The sequence below is a fragment of the Aulonocara stuartgranti genome, assembly GCF_965226115.1.
Source record: "Aulonocara stuartgranti genome assembly, chromosome: 4".
In the NCBI taxonomy this organism is placed as follows: Eukaryota; Metazoa; Chordata; class Actinopteri; order Cichliformes; family Cichlidae; genus Aulonocara; species Aulonocara stuartgranti.
In genome coordinates this window covers 32,569,869-32,588,034 of record NC_138942.1, presented here as the reverse complement: position 1 = coordinate 32,588,034, position 18,166 = coordinate 32,569,869, and the positions used below count along the sequence as shown (strand labels likewise).

The window sequence follows — 18,166 nt, the reverse complement described above, 5'->3', positions numbered from 1 at the left end:
TTAGCAACCTCTAAAATTCAACGCACAGTCTAAGTTCTACCTCGCTCTTAATCGCCGACCTGCAACTGCTTCCAGAGCAGAGCACAATTTTTTCCTGCTTGTTCGCTCCCCGCTCTGCTCCCGAATGCACTGCTTACCTCGTTTGAAAATTTCCGCCGGAGACCAACTCTGCTAATTCGCCCCGCTGCCAATCACATAACAATGGCACGGCTCCCTTCGCACCCCGGTTAGCCAATCGGCTCCAGGTCCGATTTTATGATCTCCCGCTGAGGTTAAGACTGCCGTCGAGCTCCCAGAAGACCTCTGACTTCAGACATATCAACAACTGGCGCCGCTCAGACTGCTTGTGAGCTCGCTACAGCCACGAAACCAGGGATCAACAACAACTGCCTTCGCGTGCCCTATGTGCATATCACTCGGTAAGTGTTAATCTTCCCCGTCTTACTACATTTTCGCATTTTCCTTTTTACCATTCTGTCAAAAAAGCTTTTTCCATCTTCAAAAGCCATGCAAATAGGCTCTGTAACACTTGGAATACACTTTTCAAAAATATATACAGTGGGGCAAAAAAGTATTTAGTCAGCCACCGGTTGTGCAAGTTCCCCCACTTAAAATGATGACAGAGGTCAGTAATTTGCACCAGAGGTACACTTCAACTGTGAGACACAGAATGTGGGGGGAAAAAAAAAAAAATCCATGAATTCACATGGTAGGATTTGTAAAGAATTTATTCGTAAATCAGGGTGGAAAATAAGTATTTGGTCACCTCAAACAAGGAAAATCTCTGGCTCTCACAGACCTGTAACGTCTTCTGTAAGAAGCTTTTCTGTCCCCCACTCGTTACCTGTATGAATGGCACCTGCTTGAACTCATCATCTGTACAAAAGACACCTGTCCACAGCCTCAAACAGTCAGACTCCAAACTCCGCCATGGCCAAGACCAAAGAGACTAAATACTTTTTTGCCCCACTGTATAACCTCGCCTCTAACGCTCAGAGCTAAAAAGTGCATTTGTACACTAAACTATAGCAGCGATCATGTCCTCATCAGGTACCTCATTTTTCTCACTCTTGTTCATATAATGTTTATATTTTACCGTTTTTCCCGTTTGTAAATATTCGTTATTTCTTTTCAGACTCTGAGATAAGCGTGCTCAACTCGTCTCTTTTTGGTTCTCTCGATCAAATTGGTAGGTTTGGTTCATTGTTGTTCTCCCTCTTAACAGCTAATTGTACAAGAAAAACAAAACATTTACCCTCTTTTTCATTTTTATCAAACTTTCTAGATATCTCAGACTTGGACACCTTTATTTTTTCGAGTTCGCCGAATTCTTCTCCACCAGTGCTTGAGCGATCCACAGGCAAGAACATCCGTCTCTCCACACGCGATAGACAGCATCTGCTCTCTACGCTAGATCGCCCCACTTCATCTGGCCCCAGGTCCATCCCCGCCGGAGCTTGTTCTCTCCCGCGACCCTCTGGGAAAAACTTGCGCCTGTCCGCCGGAGACAGGCAAGATTTGCTCTCCGATCTCACTCCCGATGCTCCAGCCAATCAGAGCCCCAGAAACGCTTCTTCTCCGCCATCAGACACACGAAATGCACCGCGCCTGCCTTTGAGACCCAATCACGGTCAGTCTCTCTAGGTTCTCGCTTTTTTCTCATTTTATAAAAACTATCCCTTTTCTATTTAACTTTACTAACTGTTTGTATCTTACCCTCAAATTCTCAGAGCATCTCAGAAGGAGGAATAGCAGGACCGGTAGGATCGCAAGGACAACGAGGACAAGGCGAATACGCACACGGAGGCAGTTCGCTGAATTAGTTCAGCTCATCTTATAAAAAGTTTGTGGTTTTTTTCCATTTTGCTTTTTCAAACAAACTGTCTTTTGTGGTTTTGTTCTTTTAATATATTCCTGTTAAACAATAATAATAAAAAAAATGGATAACCAGGAACAAGATATTACAGACCCATTTCTTGCTTTAGAAACAGCGTTCGCTAGGTTAAATGAAAATACACAGCATTCTCAGATTACATATTCACAAAACAGTGAGCAACCTGAGGTGATCAATAATGATCCTTTAGAATTGCTTAATTTAGCTCTTGCCCGATTAGCGCCCAATGAAAGGGCCTTTCAAAATAATTCTTTGAGTTTTGGAGTGGATCATGATGAGATCCAAACAGAGTCAGACGCGGCTCATTCACAAATGAGTCTGACACAAAACATCTCTTCTGATCCGTTTTTAGCAATTAATAGAGCTTTAGAAGCTTTGGCCCAGATACAAAATGAGGTCCAAATACCACCGAGTTATTGAGTCAAATAAACAGGTTAAAATCAAAATAGTTTGATTCTCAAAGCCAGCATTCGCTAGTCTTTTCCCCAGACAATGCGTGTCCCAACGAACCGCTCAGCCGCAGCCCACCGCTACAGCTGTCAACCACTTTCAATGACTAATCATCATCAATCACTCAGCTCTCCCGCAGACATTGTCTCTGCGAACGACCCACTTAACCCAGTAAACCATGCTCACTCCTTTCAACAAGGGGGTAATCCAGACCAGAGTTGTGCCAGTAATTCAGCACAACCCTCTATAGTCGTTAGAAATAAATTAATAACGTTGAAATTAGAGAAATTTTGAATTTTCCTCCTCCAAACGATATACCCGACTATGCGCATTATTATCAAGGCGTAATGTCGAGTCCACGTGAAATATCAAACAGGCTTTTCTCTCACGCACGTCCAGGTGATCATATCCAGTTAGAATTGATAGGCCAGCAGTTACAAAATAATGTTTCAGTGATTTTACGTGATAATCATGATTTATCTGAATTTGAAAATTTATTCTTGAGAGCGGTACAGTCAAACTGGTCAGTAATGTGTGATGGTTCGCTGGCGGTTGTAGCTCAGATTGTTAGACCCCCAAATGGGAGTGGGAAAAGATTGCTTAAACACATACTCGACAGCGATTGTGAAAAAGAAAAGACGTTTTTTTATATGTGGTCCATAACCCCGCGAATAAGTTATGTTTTGCTACAAGTCTTGCTCACCTTCTGCAACCCGATTTTAATGACTATCAAGCACAAACTTTGCTAGAGAAATTCAACAAAAAGCTGGTCTAAATGATCAAATGCCTGTTGGGTTTAATCAAATAATTACATTTGAAAGGTTACTAGGATGTAAAATTATAGTATTTTACCGTAACGAGCATGATCGCACCCTTTGTAAATTTCAGACTAGTACAGTGAATAGCGCAAAAGCGCTGTTTATTTTTATTTGACAATTACTACGCTATCAAAAATCTAAAAGGATTTTTGGGCACAGCGTATTTGTGTACTCATTGTTACATAGGCTTTAACCATGTGTTATCCCATTTCTGCTCTGCTCAGTCTGTATGCAGCCTGACTGCAACGATCATTTCCTCTCGCCTATTGTATGTACCGATTGTAATCGCACCTGTAGATCTCCTTATTGTTTTGAGAGCCATAAAAAACTCGTTGAGAGGCATCAAAGGTCCGCCAGCAACTGCGATCTCTATAAGAAATGTATCGAGTGCTCGAGGCTATATTGTTTAGCAGCACGTGAAAAACCTCACAAATGCCAAAAGAGAAAATGCCCAATCTTTCGTCAGGAAATCTCTAGTGATCATCAAACACATCAGTGCTATATGCAGGTTTACAACGCGAAACAAAACATAATAACAAGTTGATTTTTTATGATTTTGAAACGTTTGTTAACGAACACGGTGAGCACAGCCCTTTTCTGGTGTGTACAAAAACATCAGATGGTAAATCTTGGAGCTCTCAGGGCGAGCATTGCATTGAAAACTTTCTTGCTCATTTTAGACGCCCCCTCTTCAATCTTTATCGCTCATAATGCAAAGGGTTTCGATGCGTACATTATCCTTCGCGGGTTAGTTAGGTGAGGATTAAAACCAAACTTGATAATGCAAGGTTCCAAAGTGATCAGTGATTACAATAATCAGACTGATTGCTGACAAAAAGATCAAAACTTTGAAAAAGAGAGACAATCAACCAATCTGGAGGGTTTTTACTGCCGTTATTAGGGGCTGCAATCCCTTTCATAAGCAGTCTGATAGCAAACAGGTGAAAATGGAACATGTGCAAAAGATGTTTTTGGTACCCCAACACCAGTTGGACTTAATAAAACAGCAGCAGCAGCTGCAGCACGCAGGCAGCATCAGACAACAGGCTCAGAACGAGTTGGACAAAGAGATGCTTCAAGTGGTACAAGATTCTGACAGATGTGTATGAGAAGGCTAAAAAAATACGGCGATATTCTCCAAAGATACCTCACGCTTGTGAGACAAGGTGTTCGTGAAAAGAATGTATTGTCTTTATCACTACCTGAACAATTTAACAGGGATGTGCAACCCCAGTTGGCGGATACATTGCCTGTTCGTGGTGATGCGGGGGTGAGGGATCTTGTTGCGGAGAATGTTTTAACACACATACCTAAAAGGAGTAGGAGGAATGCAGAACTTATTCTGTCAGTGGTGAGCTGTTCGCCAGACTTGATCTCTTACAATGACAAAGGCAAAATTGTTGTTGATAAACACACCATCCCTGGTTCACACATTTATGATCTAATTAAAGCCGTCACAACCACACACACCTTCTGAGGGTTTGAGACCCATCGGTTGGTCAGAGTTTTTGAAAGCGGTCTCAGATTTAAATGTACCGTTATCAGCCATATCTAACACAGGCATACATTAAGGGGGGGGGGGGGGGTCCTGTAGAGTGATTGGATATTTAATTCAAGCTTTGTCCTATCACAGCTGAAATTGTTTTTCTGCATATTCCAAAAATGTAATATGCTCCTTAGGTCAGTGAAAGTGTGTTGCTATAGTATTTTGAGTGAGTGAGTGAGAGATTCTGCAAACTGGCTATTAATTTCCAAGATGTCACAGGTTTGATAACTACAAAGCCATGTTCACTTGTAACTGGTAAGTACAGGCAACATTTCTGTGACTTTTATTTTCTTCAAATAACAGTCTTAATAATTTATGTACTTTTTAAAATGAGATATCCATCACAGTACATAAATGCAGATGACAGCTGTCTGTATTTGGTCGATCCTTAAAGAAATTCTCTGGAGCAGGAAGAGTCTGACCATGCAACCAAAAGATTCCGGTAATTATGCATTATTACCTGTATATTATGATAACAATATTAGGTACTCTAATGTCACTAGAAACGTGACAGGACCAAGGGCTGAATCTAAAGCGAATCAGGTACTTTCAAACCACGTAATATAATTTTTTTCAATTAGTAGCTTAATAAACTACACTACAGCAGAAAAATAAAGATGAATAAATAATTGTTAGAACACAGAATGTCATCTTACATTGATTACAAAGAAGGATTAGCATGTGAATAGTGGACTGGCATGTTTATGGAGGACACATTTTAACACAAGATGTGTTTTTTTTGGGATTTAAATGTTTCTGACATATTGTTGTCTTTTGTTGCAGACACCAAGTGTTGAGATCCTGTCTCAACCTACAGACCAAGTAGTGAGTGACAGACACTTCATTCTTCCAACAGGTTGCACATTTTTCAAGTATGTGTGTCAGTTGGGCCTAGTGCATAAATGCAATGCCCTGTGATTGTATTAAAACAATGAGTTTGAGTGAAGGTTTCTCAATGTAAACATTAGAATTACTTGTTTGTGAATATCTTAGCAGAAAGAAATTGGCTATACCATTTGTTAGTCCAAACTTTCCCTTAAAGCATCAAATTGATCTTTATTCTGACCAAATTTGATATTTTTGTCCTATTTGTCACCTAACCTCACGCTGATTGGTTTATACACTCAACAAAAATATAAACGCAACACCTTTGTTTCTGCTCCGATTTGACATGGGATGGACATAAAGACCTAAAAGTCACTCCAGATACACAATATTACCATCCCTCCCAAACATTGTTCACAAATCAGTCTAAATGTGTGATAGTGAGCACTTCTGCTTTGCTGAGATAATCCATCCCACCTCACAGGTGTGCCACATCAAGATGCTGATCTGACATCATGAGTAGTGCACAGGTGTACCTCAGACTGCCCACAACAAAAGGCCACCCTGGAATGTGCAGTTTTGTCTCACAGCAAAATGCCACAAGCAATGAGGGAGCGTGCAATTGGCATGCTGACAGCAGGAATGTCAACCAGATCTGTTGCCCGTGCATTGAATGTCCATCCCTCAACCATAAGCCGTCTCCACAGGCGTTTCCGAGAATATGGCAGCACATCCAACCGGCCTCACAACTGCAGACCTCGTGTAACCACACCAGCCCAGGACCTCCACATCCAGCAGGTTCACCTCCAAGAACGTCTGAGACCAGCCACTCAGACAGCTGCTGGAACAATTGGTGTGCATAACCAAACAATTTCTGCACAAACTGTCAGAAACCGTCTCAGGGAGGCTCAACTGCATGCTCGCCGTCCTCATCGGGGTCTTGACCTGACTCCAGCTCGTCGCCGCAACAGACTTGTGTGGGCAAATGCTCACATCCGATGGCGTCTGGCACGTTGGAGAGGTGTTCTCTTCACGGATGAATCTCGGTTCACATTGTTCAGGGCAGATGGCAGACAGCGTGTGTGGCGTCGTGTGGGTGAGCGCATTGCTGATGTCAATGTTGTGGATCGAGTGGCCCATGGTGGTGGTGGGGTTATGGTATGGGCAGGCATCTGTTATGGACGAAGAACACGAGTGCATTTCATTGATGGCATTCTGAATGCACAGAGATACCGTGATGAGATCCTGAGGCCCATTGTTGTGCCATACATCCATGAACACCACCTCATGTTCCAGCAAGATAATGCACGGCCCCATGTTGCAAGGATCTGTACACAGTTCTTGGATGCTGAAAATGTCCCAGTTCTTGCATGGCCAGCATACTCACCGGACATGTCACCCAATGAGCATGTTTGGGATGTGCTTGACCGGTGTATACGACAGCGTGTACCAGTTCCCACTAATATCCAACAACTTCGCACAGCCATTGAAGAGGAGTGGACCAACATTCCACAATTGACAATCTGATAAACTCCATGCGAAGACTATGTGTTGCACTGCATGAGGCAAATGGTGGTCACACCAGATACTGACCGGTTCTGAGTCCCCAGACCACCAATAAAGCAAAAAAACTGCACATTCCAGGGTGGCCTTTTATTGTGGGTAGTATAAGGTACACCTGTGCACTACTCATGATGTCAGATCAGCATCTTGATGTGGCACACCTGTGAGGTGGGATGGATTATCTCAGCAAAGCAGAAGTGCTCACTATCACACATTTAAACTGATTTGTGAACAATGTTTGGGAGGGATGGTAATATTGTGTATCTGGAGTGACTTTTAGGTCTTTATGTCCATCCCATGTCAAATCGGAGCAGAAACAAAGGTGTTGCGTTTATATTTTTGTTTAGTGTATGATTGGATTTCTTGGGAAATGGATTGCTTTACATCAGTGTTGAGAGCTCTTTTGACAACAGCAGGAGAAGTTAGAAGTCAGGAACATGGACTCCATGTTCAGTCATGTATTCATAAGAACATTCCGTATTCACATTATTAACTAGAATATTGTCTTTCTTGCTTTCGCATTGAGATGTTTTTTGTTTCCATTTATGACAGCTGGGAAGGTGAGAAGCAAGTGGACAAATGATGAAGTGAAGGCTGTTGAGCAGCACACGTTTCATTTCATAACAAGCTGCAAAGTACCAGGTAAAAAGGTATGTGACTCCTGCCTCCAAGCAGAGCCGGCAGCTCTGAAAGGCAGAGACTGGGTTGCTGTAAAGTACTACATCAACAACAACAGGATGATAGCATTAAAAAGAAAAATGAATAGATAGAACTATAAAATGCAGGTTCAGGTGGAATGCTGTATCAGTTAAAATTAACTTTACTTTCATTTAATTTTAAATTTGTCTTTAAGTCTATTGCGTTGGTCGTAAGTTGCTCAGTCCTTTCCTGGGTCTGTTTTTAGTTTAAACAAGCAAGAGAGCCCTAGCCAAAATCTCAACAGATGGGCATGTTACTGGACGCATGGGTCACACTTTGTGATTCCCATGCCTCTAGGACCTTCGGAAAAGCATGTACCCATTTGTCACATGTTTGTCATTCGTACCGATATATCATGAAAACAGGTATGTGTCTGTGCGTGTTGGTGTCCTGGTTTCTGTGGATTCCGGGACCCTTTGGAGCTACTTAGAGTGGCTGAGCTTCCGTCAATGCTGGATCGTGAGAATCTGCCAGTGTAGTCCGTGAGCTTAGATGTTTTAAAGTGTTTGTTTGCCACTGGTGAAAAGTTTCTAATGGCTGTTTCTGTGGTTTCCAGCAGGATCATTGACATGAGGGGACAAAGCAAGCAACACAGTATTTGGTAACAAAGGGAGCGGAAACAGATCACTATCACTGGCAGAAGACACTGCACGTACACACACACACACACACACACACACACACACACACACACACACACACACACAGCTGGAGCATGCACAGGATTCAAGGATGAATATTCATACCAGAGAGTCCTGCATTTGGGTCCTACTCTGTGAGAGTTTATATTTTCAGAGAAATACTTTGAAAATGTGCAACCAGGTCAAGGTGTTCACCTGGGATCCGAAAGAGGAAGTGGTTAAACCACTTATTACAAAGTGTAGTAAAGTGGCAGCCATCACCGTTGGGGAGATGGTAGTAAAAACAACATGTCTGATGAGTTTCTCCAAAGTGGGGGTCTCCTATATAATTAAGGGGCATGAACTAAGAGATAAAGCTCCCCCTAAAGACATAGACATCACTGCACGGACCCAGTTTTTCAAGGCACCTGCCCGTCTTTTTGCAGAAGAAGACGTTCTTGTAAAAGCTGAGGATCTTTTACATCCCCTGGCTCCTGTGACTAACCTTAAGAGGAGCTCAACAAATGTGGGGCTTATAACAATAGAACGGGAGGTTAGTATTTGTGCAGCCATCAGAATTGATATTGCTTTAGGTTTTAGAAGCCATTAGTGTTTTTATGCATTTAGAAGTAATATCAATCATTTGTTTTCAAACAGATGCTAAATTGTGTCCAAAGAAAGGTTTGACCTGACTGTTTTGTTCCCCTGTTACGCTCTGGCTGCTACATGTTTTTCTTCTACTCCCTCCTCAGTGTTTGGCAGTGAAGAAGGAAACGAGTTCCTATTATCACACACACAAAAAAAAAAAAAAAAAAAAAAAAAAGTCAGTGGGAGTATGGAAGTATTTTTGGTTTGTGTGTCGTTGAGAATGTTTAAAAAAAAAAAAAAAAAAGAATTATAGATTAGAAATGGGAGGGGGGGGTTGAACAGCAGTTTAAAGAGTTTTCAAATGTGACGTATTTATATGAAAAGAATTGTAATAAAGAGTTGGAAATGCATACAGTGTTGTGTTTATGAAATGAAACTGAAAAGCATGGTTAATACAACAGTCTTTAAAGAACCGTTAGATGCAGGCTGTGTAGCTATACCAGGGGTCGGCAACCTGCATGCGGCTCTTTAGTGTTTATACTGCGGCTCCGTGGTTTGGGAAAACTGTAAAAGTATTTAGCTGAAGTGTATTTTATTTGTGCTATTTCTTTTTTAACTTTTAGTTCTAAATGAGAAGATTATCATGATCTTGAAATATAAAAATAAAATGATATTTTATTTTTCATCGCTCAAAATAATTAAATGATTTTTAAATAATTTTTCAGTCACACTCGCAGAAGCCGGTATATCTGCCGAAACGACGTGCATTTATCGAGACTTTCAGTATGGAGAAATGTAAAAAAAAGAAAATTATCTGAAGAAGATTTAATGATGCCTGGGTAGATTTATTTGCATTTACTTCTGACGAGAGCGGCCTACCATGCCTAATTTGTGGATTGTCGAAACAAAAACCGCTCACACCTCACAGACGACAGCTTGCAGTCCTACGTAAAGACGAAAGTGACTTCGTACAGCCCCTGTCCGCCGACGCTGTGCGCAGAGGTTTAGGAGCAGGAGTCCCATTGTAAACTACGGCAGACCCAATGATGTTTGCATGAACATCCTTTTCAGCTTCTCTTTATTGACCACTTTTCACACATGCAGCTGGCTTTAGCTTTCCAGCACACAGCCCGACACATAACACAACAGCAGACTTTAAGGCGGCGAGGAGTGATTGCGGATGACGCTCAGGTGCGACCACCTCTCCTGCAGCAGCACTGCAGGCCACGCCCCGCCATACACATTAACCAGGTAAAATAAATATTTATGCAGATATTTTGCGAATATTATTTATTTTTTAGGAGCATAGTGCTTTTCTCCAATTATTTTTAAAATTCAGGTCAAGGCTCTACACACTCCGAAAGCCCAAAGGCGATATAAGGATCAGTTTTTGTTTGCTACATGGATAATTTAAGTTCAGCTTCTCAATTCATTTAAAAGAGACCTTCAACTGGATGTTTTTATTTTTTGTTATAATTTTTTAAAGCGTTAAAAATGTGTTCATTAGATAAATAAAATTTAATTTACTTTGTAGTCTTTCATGGATTTCATAAGCAACACACTATAGTTTTTTTTATACAAAGCATAAAAGGTAAAAACAACCAGTGTGCATTGTTAGTCTTCATTTTAGATGTCAAAAAGTATTTGCGGCTCCCAGTGTTTTCTTTTCCGTGCAAACCGGGTACAAATGGCTCTTTGGGTCTTAAAGGTTGCTGACCCTTGAGCTAGACAAATGTTACACAAGGACTACTTGGATGGGGAACAAGGGCAACAGTTGCCCATCTGGTCAACATGAAACATTTGTGAGTGGGTGAGGGTTATGTTTTTGTGGCAGGATGAGAAGATGAAAAATGTTTGCAAAACAAGAATATCAGAAATAGAAATCAAGATCAAAAGGTTAATGTTTTATATTATTAAAGAGGCAGGTCTATCAAAATTATGCATGGAAAACATGCATTCAGTGATGTGTAGAAGTAGAAAAATTCCTACTGAATGTTATCTGTAATGTGAAAATATTTAAAAACAAATGCAATAATTATGCTTTGGATATAATTGAATTGTGTTTTCAGTCCAGAAAGCTTTGACCTGACTTGCATTCCCCTAAAGAGGTCCAGGGGATGAGGGAAAACAACAAAAAGGTATCCAGGATGGAAGAGGAGACAGGGAAGCAAAATGGTTAAATTTGAGTGTCCTAAAATAAGCAAAAACAGACAGACAAGCCACTATCACCTTTTTAAAGAAAGAAGGGGAAGGGAAAAACCCTAAACAGACTCCTCTCCACAGAGCAGGAGCACTCAACCACCACACACACAGGTCAAGCCTCTCTAGCACGAGAGCTCGCCTTTCTCTGGCCTTAAGTACTCTTTATTGCTGATGGGAGTCAGCTGAATAAAACAAGGTGGCACCTAAGGCAGGAGAGATGGCAGGACACACCTACACGAGGGCAATTTCAGGAGGGGGCTCTGCGAGGGCTGTAACACCATCTCCCATAAATACAAACCAGTAGTTTGTCACAGAAGGTCCTTCACATTGCAGTAATCAAACCAATTAATTATACCTGCAATCGTTTCACCACCAAATTGTAAATATGAAGTGGCAACCCCTAATCCTACCCCTACTCAAGTAAATTTAAGTAAATGTAAGTGTTTAAAAAAAAAAAAAAGAAAAAAAAAGGTACTTTTATTGCACCATGTTCACTCATGAGCTGCTGTAACATAAATTAAATGGCTGAATTGCCACCTCAGCATGCAGTCAAGAGTGTTGCTAATGACCTGCTAATTGTATTCAGGTGCAACTAGATTGTGTTTTCTGCAACATAAGAATAAAACAGTAAAAGAATGAAAATTCAAAAAATAATTTTTGTTAATGAAGGACTGAAATTGTCAAGGTGTGTGCTGTGGCAGACAGAAGGAAGAACCCAAATGCAGGATTCGGAACACGGAAAAGTAATCTTAAAACTTCGGACATGGCTTCTACATTCTACACCAGCGGTCCCCAACCTTTTTTGCGCCACGGACCGGTTTATGGCCGCCAATATTTTCACGGACCGGCCTTTAAGGTGTTGCGGATAAATGCAACAAAATAAAAGTAGTACCGGTACCGAAAAAAATAACATTTATTCATAACAAAAGACCCAGGAAGACCGAGTTAACGATACAAAGAGTAACAAAATAACGCTGAAAACCAATAAAAACCATACGTTTCAGACCTGAGCCTCTACTCTCGCGGCCCGGTACCAAACGACTCACAGACCGGTACCGGTCAGAGACCCGGGGATTGGGGACCGCTGTTCTACACAGATGCTCTCATAACCCAAATCCAGTCGGTTTTGTAAATTATTTAAAAAAAATAAAATTATGAATGCTGTATGTATTTTGTTCATTCCTAAGTTGTGAGTCTACACCAACTAAAATACTTTATTTAGTTATTAACATTCGAAATGATGAAGGCACTTAAAAAGTAACACAAAATTAGCTGCCTTTCCAGAAACTTAAGGTTTTGTGAGGGCACAAACACGTTTAGTCTTTCCCTCCTAGGCTTTAAGACTTGTGATTGGGCAACATTTTGTTTTTAGTGTTTACATGTGGAGATATTTTTTTCAAAACTGCATGCGTGGACAGGATTTAAACCCCCCCCAGAAAAGCTCAGTTTTCAAAAATACCCATGCACGTGTGGACGTAGCCTAAAATAAACAGGCAGGATTAACGGAAGTATTGGGAACAGGTGGAAACACAGCTGGGACTAATCAAACCTAAAGACACAAGGGGCAGCAAAAGTAGATAGGCATCTGACATAGGCTCTGACTTAGTAAATGTAATTAGTATATCAGAAAGTATGGGTTCTACCTCTTTGCTTTCTGATGGTTTTTGTTTATTTGCAGCTGCCCAGAGAAACTTTACATTTCCATCGACATCAGTTGAGAGCCACGCGCATCGAGATAAAACAATTTTGATTAAATAATGAATTGTAGAATAAATACTCCATTTGTAAATTCATTTTTGAATTCCACATTAAAAAAGTGATTTTTAAAAAATGCTTTTTAAAAACCTCATTTCAAAAACCATTTTCAAATTTAAAAAACTGATTTTCAAAATGTTTTTCTAAATATCTCATCATTACAAAAACCATTTTTTAATTCCAATTAAAAAAAAAAACAACTATTTTTGAAAATGCTTTTTAAAAACCTCTTTTCAAAAAAGTTTTCAAATTTCAATTTAAAAGACTGATTTTCAAAAGCCCCATGTCCAAACCCATTTTTGAATTCCAAATTAAACCTATCCGGTTGTTCAGTGATGACGCGACGAATCCTGCTTCCGGGTCTAAAGTAGTCTGCGTTTAATATGGCTTTTGTGTTGTTAACATGTTTAATGTTATGTATTTTCTTCTATTTGATCTCAAAAATCTCCTAAAACAGTCAGTGATCACTGTTGACCTCCCTCGGCTTTTATTACCGCTAATCATTTATTTAAGCTCAGTTTTTAAAACCTTAGGATGTAACTACAGCCCAGCCCATGCAGCAGTATATGAATGACGAACCTCGTATTGTGGATGGATTATCTCAGTTGTTCTCCTGGCTGAAGTTTGGTCCTTTTACAGCATCCTGCCATGCGATTACATTTGTTCCTGACCACCGAGAACACTCACGTTAACTTTTATCGAGTGGAAAAAAAGTTAGCTTGTTTATATTATGCTAAAATAGCTGTGTCGCTAGCGGTCACGTAGCACATCATTATATACCAGCTAGCCCAACTTCAGTAACCCTACAAACATCACTGCTGTTTAGTTTTCTGTCTTCATTTATGCTGGAAGTGATAGCAGAGCTGTACGCTTTAATTTGTTTCCAAAACCCCGCAGTCAGGACATGCTATATTGTATTTAGATAGAAGCTAGCGAGCTAACTCCCTGCTAACTTCTAACTCCGTTAAATGTCATAAATTCCGTTTTCATGGATGCCTGGATGTTAAACTCAATTGTTTTACCTGGTAGAGCAGAACGCTGATCATTTTATTAAAGATGAAAGACTTTAGACAGTTTTTCAACTCTCAGTAATGCCATAGTGATCCCATACGGTAAAAAAATATATGTGCTAAAATACATTTTAAAATATATTTATATATTTAAAATGTATTTTAGCACATATATTTTTTGGCCATTTTTTGTATATTTTGAAATATATTAATAAAATATATTTCAAAATACAATTTAAATTTATTTAAAATCATTCAAAAAAATATAAATTTAACCCTTCATATATTTCTAAGAAAACACATTCACATGTAACATCTGAAAGAAATCTTTATTTGATGTTTAAAACATACATATAGCATATCAATCAAGCAAGGAATATTCATTTTATAAATTTATTCTCATTACATACTCAAACATTCTAAAAGAAACACACACACATATACGTGTGTGTGTGTGTGTATATATATATATATATATATATGTGTGTGTGTGTGTGTGTGTGTGTGTGTGTGTGTGTGTGTGTGTGTATATATATATATATATATATATATATACACACACACACACACACACACACACACACACACACACACACACACACACACACACTGGTAAAGGTGAATTGGAAGGACAATTTTTTCAAACAAGATTTTTGCAACACTAAACGGACCCCCCTTTCCGCTTGTGCTAGATAGATGAAGTGCATCTTTAAAAATCCCATTTGAGTTGTACAACACAAATCTCACTTTAAAATTGTGAAAAACACACCAGAACTCAAAATATAAGAACCTGACAACATGGTGTAATAAGAGGACAACACTAATTAGGTAACTTGGCTCCTCCCCCTGACATGAACAGTAATTGTCAGGGCTAACTTTATTAACAGGACAAAGGCCATACACATACACAAACATGTATTTTGTGTGTATTAAAAGGGCAACAGGTGAATAAAAGGAACAAATTGAGTGCATTTTACAAAAACAGGATTGTTTTGTTAACAGAAATGAAAATAACTGGCAATATAAAATTATATGTCCTCTTAGATCAGATGCACTAAAACAGTGTCAACAAAATGAATTTACCAATCTTCTAATAGTAAAATTCTAAAATAAATAAATGAGAAACCAAAACATACAAAATATCTTTTGTAACTCCTCCAAGAAGTACTTTGGAGTTATGTAGACTCCTCTACATAGGATTTTCTTTTTTCTTCAACGACACGCCCCGATTCCTCACAAAATCTCTGATGTTTTGAATAGAACGACCAGCCAGAGCAGGATCTTCTGCAGTTTTGCATTGCTGGCATTCGATAATAGTGGCCAGTTTTCCTTTTTTGATATGTTCGCCAAAATACTTCATTATCGCAGCAACCTCCGTGGGAGACCAAGGATGCTTTTTGACCCTCCTTGCATTTTCCAGAGAAGCTAGAAGCAGAAAAAAATAAATGTAAAAAAACTACTTTTTAAACAATTTTTAAATTAAAGGGGACGTATTATGCTCAATTGTGTGAGTTGACATGGTTGTAGGATGCAAAAATATAATGGCGATAATCGGCTTCCTTCAAATAAGCCGAAGAATTGAGTTCTGCACACACTAGTTTTACAGCCCTGCTAAGAACAGTTAGTGTTTAGTCTACACAGCCCAAAGACGGCCTTTGCATTGTCCACGAGGACAGGTGCTGAGGCTGTGATTATGCTGGATTGTGCAAAATACACTACCTGGGACCTAAAAGAGCTCCTTTTTTAGTTGTTGAAAACCTACACTTAAGGAGTCGGGAGGCAATTCATAACCAAATATACATACAAAAGCAACAAAAAAAAGTGGGTTTTGCATAATATGTCCCCTTTAAGGTGAATTTGTTGTAACAGTGTTTCTTTGGTATAAATCCTGTAATGCTGACTGTTTAAATACTTATTACAATGGATGAATACATTTATTTAAATGTAAAATTCTGAAAGGTAGCCCACATTAAGTCAGAATTCCAATAAATAGCTATGGCAAATCACTATGGATGGAGAGCATTTTATTCCACACACCGTTATACAACAAAAAACATGTATAGCATGATATTGTAATAATTTGAAATGTATAACATATACTCAAACATTTCATATATAACTGTCTGACTCAAATGTTTATTTAAAAACAAGGGTGGACCCTGCCTGACCATGAGGTGGGCCTTCAGGTTTTTTCAGTGAACATAATTTTCTTCAAGACGTTCAGGTTACAGCCCACAATTAGCCAAACCAGCCCAAATTTTCCAATATTATCCAGATTCTGCCTATGGGAATAAGATGATGTTCAGAGTATGGAGATAATGTAGAAGCCCAATGGTTGAGGAATCCTCAAAATTAAAAACCCAAATCATAATATGTTCTCATTGCTTTGTTTATTAATTGTTTTGGTGCATTGCTGTTTTGAAAATGATAAGTATTTAACCCTGATGCACCCGCCAGGGGGAGAGCGGCGGGGTCGGGGGATGCGGGTCCCCCACGGAGGGAGGGAGGGAGGGAGGGAGGAGGTTGGGGTCGCGAGATCCCCCCCGATGGGATGGGGATGGGGATGGGATGGCGGGCTCGGGGGATGCGGGTCCCCCGCGGAGGGAGGGAGGAGGTTGGGGTCGCGAGATCCCCCCCGATGGGATGGGGATGGGATGGGATAGGATGGGATGGGATGGCGGGGTCGGGGGATGCGGGTCCCCCGCGGAGGGAGGGAGGGAGGGAGGGAGGAGGTTGGGGTCGCGAGATCCCCCCCGATGGGATGGGGATGGGATGGGATGGGAGGGCGGGCTCGGGGGATGCGGGTCCCCCCGCCGAGGGAGGGAGGGAGGGAGGGAGGAGGTTGGGGTCGCGAGATCCCCCCCCCATGGGATGGGGATGGAATGGGATGGGGATTGGATGGGATGGGATTGGAGAGAGAGAGAGAGAGAGAGAGAGAGAGAGAGAGAGAGAGAGAGAGAGAGAGAGAGATATAAAGTCTTGTAAAAAGGTGGTCGAGAAACACCTCGGCGAAAGCAGAAGAAGACGGAGAAGAAGAAGAAGAAGAAGATAATGTCACGCACTAGACCGTGGGAGCCAAAGAGCACTAAGGTCGGTGGTACAGGCGGATCGCAATCGCCAGCGGTGTCCTCCTCCTCCTCCTCCTCCCGCTCACCATCACCGTCGCCATCGCCATCGCATTTGGCGTACGCTGCGTGGTCGGCTCCGGTGGCTCCGTTGTTGCGACCGGCCACGTTTCGCTATCGAGGGCTAGGGGTCGAGGAAGACCAAGAGCAGCGGCAGCAGCGGCAGCAGCTGCAGCAGCAGCAGCAGCAGCAGCAGCTACAGGAGAACTTGGAGGAGGACGAGAGCAAGGAAGAGGAGCAAGAGGCCGAGGGGGACGACAACGACGACCCGACGGCCCGAACGCTCGCAGACGACGAGGAGGAGGAGAGCCACTCGGAGGATCAGGAGGACGAAAACGATGGGGTGGGTAGTTGCGAGGAAGACGATCGCGGTTACGAAATGGCGTCGCAACTCTGCCAGGACGGCGGCTCGCAAGGCGAGTCGAACCGCCGAGAGGGAGAGGAAGAAGAAGCAGGCGCCGACCCACCGGGGCGGGGGACTCGGGAGATTTGGCAAGAGGACGACGCCGGCCGCGCTGCAGGTGGCGTTCATGATCCTGGGCGCGATCGCGGCCGCGGCGCTGTCGGTGAAACTCGCGACGCTGATGTAGCCGACGATTACGACTACGACGATGACGAAGAAGACAAAGACTATGAAGAAGAAGAAGAGGAAGAAGAAGAAGAAGAAGAAGAAGAAGAAGAAGACGTCCTCGCCGATGATGATGATGATGATGATGAAGAAGAAGACAAAGAAGAAGACAAAGACTATGAAGAAGAAGAAGAAGAAGACATCCTCGCCAATGATGATGAAGAAGAAGACAAAGACAATGAAGAAGAAGAAGAAGAAGAAGAAAAAGAAGACATCCTCGCCAATGATGATGAAGAAGAAGAAGAAGAAGAAAAAGAAGAAGAAGAAGACAAAGACAAAGACTATGAAGAAGAAGAAGAAGACATCCTCGCCAATGATGATGAAGAAGAAGAAGAAGAAGAAGACGTCCTCGCTGATGATTATAACGATGACGATGAAGAAGACAAAGACTATGAAGAAGAAGAAGAAGAAGAAGAAGAAGAAGAAGAAGAAGAAGAAGAAGA

At 41.3% G+C, this 18,166-nt stretch overlaps 1 protein-coding gene across 1 annotated transcript in view; it reads right to left on the bottom strand.

Annotated features, from left to right (window-relative positions):
* Positions 1-14,799: 14,799 nt before the first annotated feature.
* LOC309704681 (uncharacterized protein) overlaps positions 14,800-18,166 on the bottom strand; it is a 235,740-nt gene continuing 232,373 nt past the window's right edge. The window contains exon 5 of the mRNA XM_082530030.1: positions 14,800-15,395. Within this exon, the coding sequence (XP_082386156.1) occupies positions 15,160-15,395 (236 nt within the window). The 3' untranslated portion in view covers positions 14,800-15,159. The remainder of the gene's footprint in view (positions 15,396-18,166) is intronic.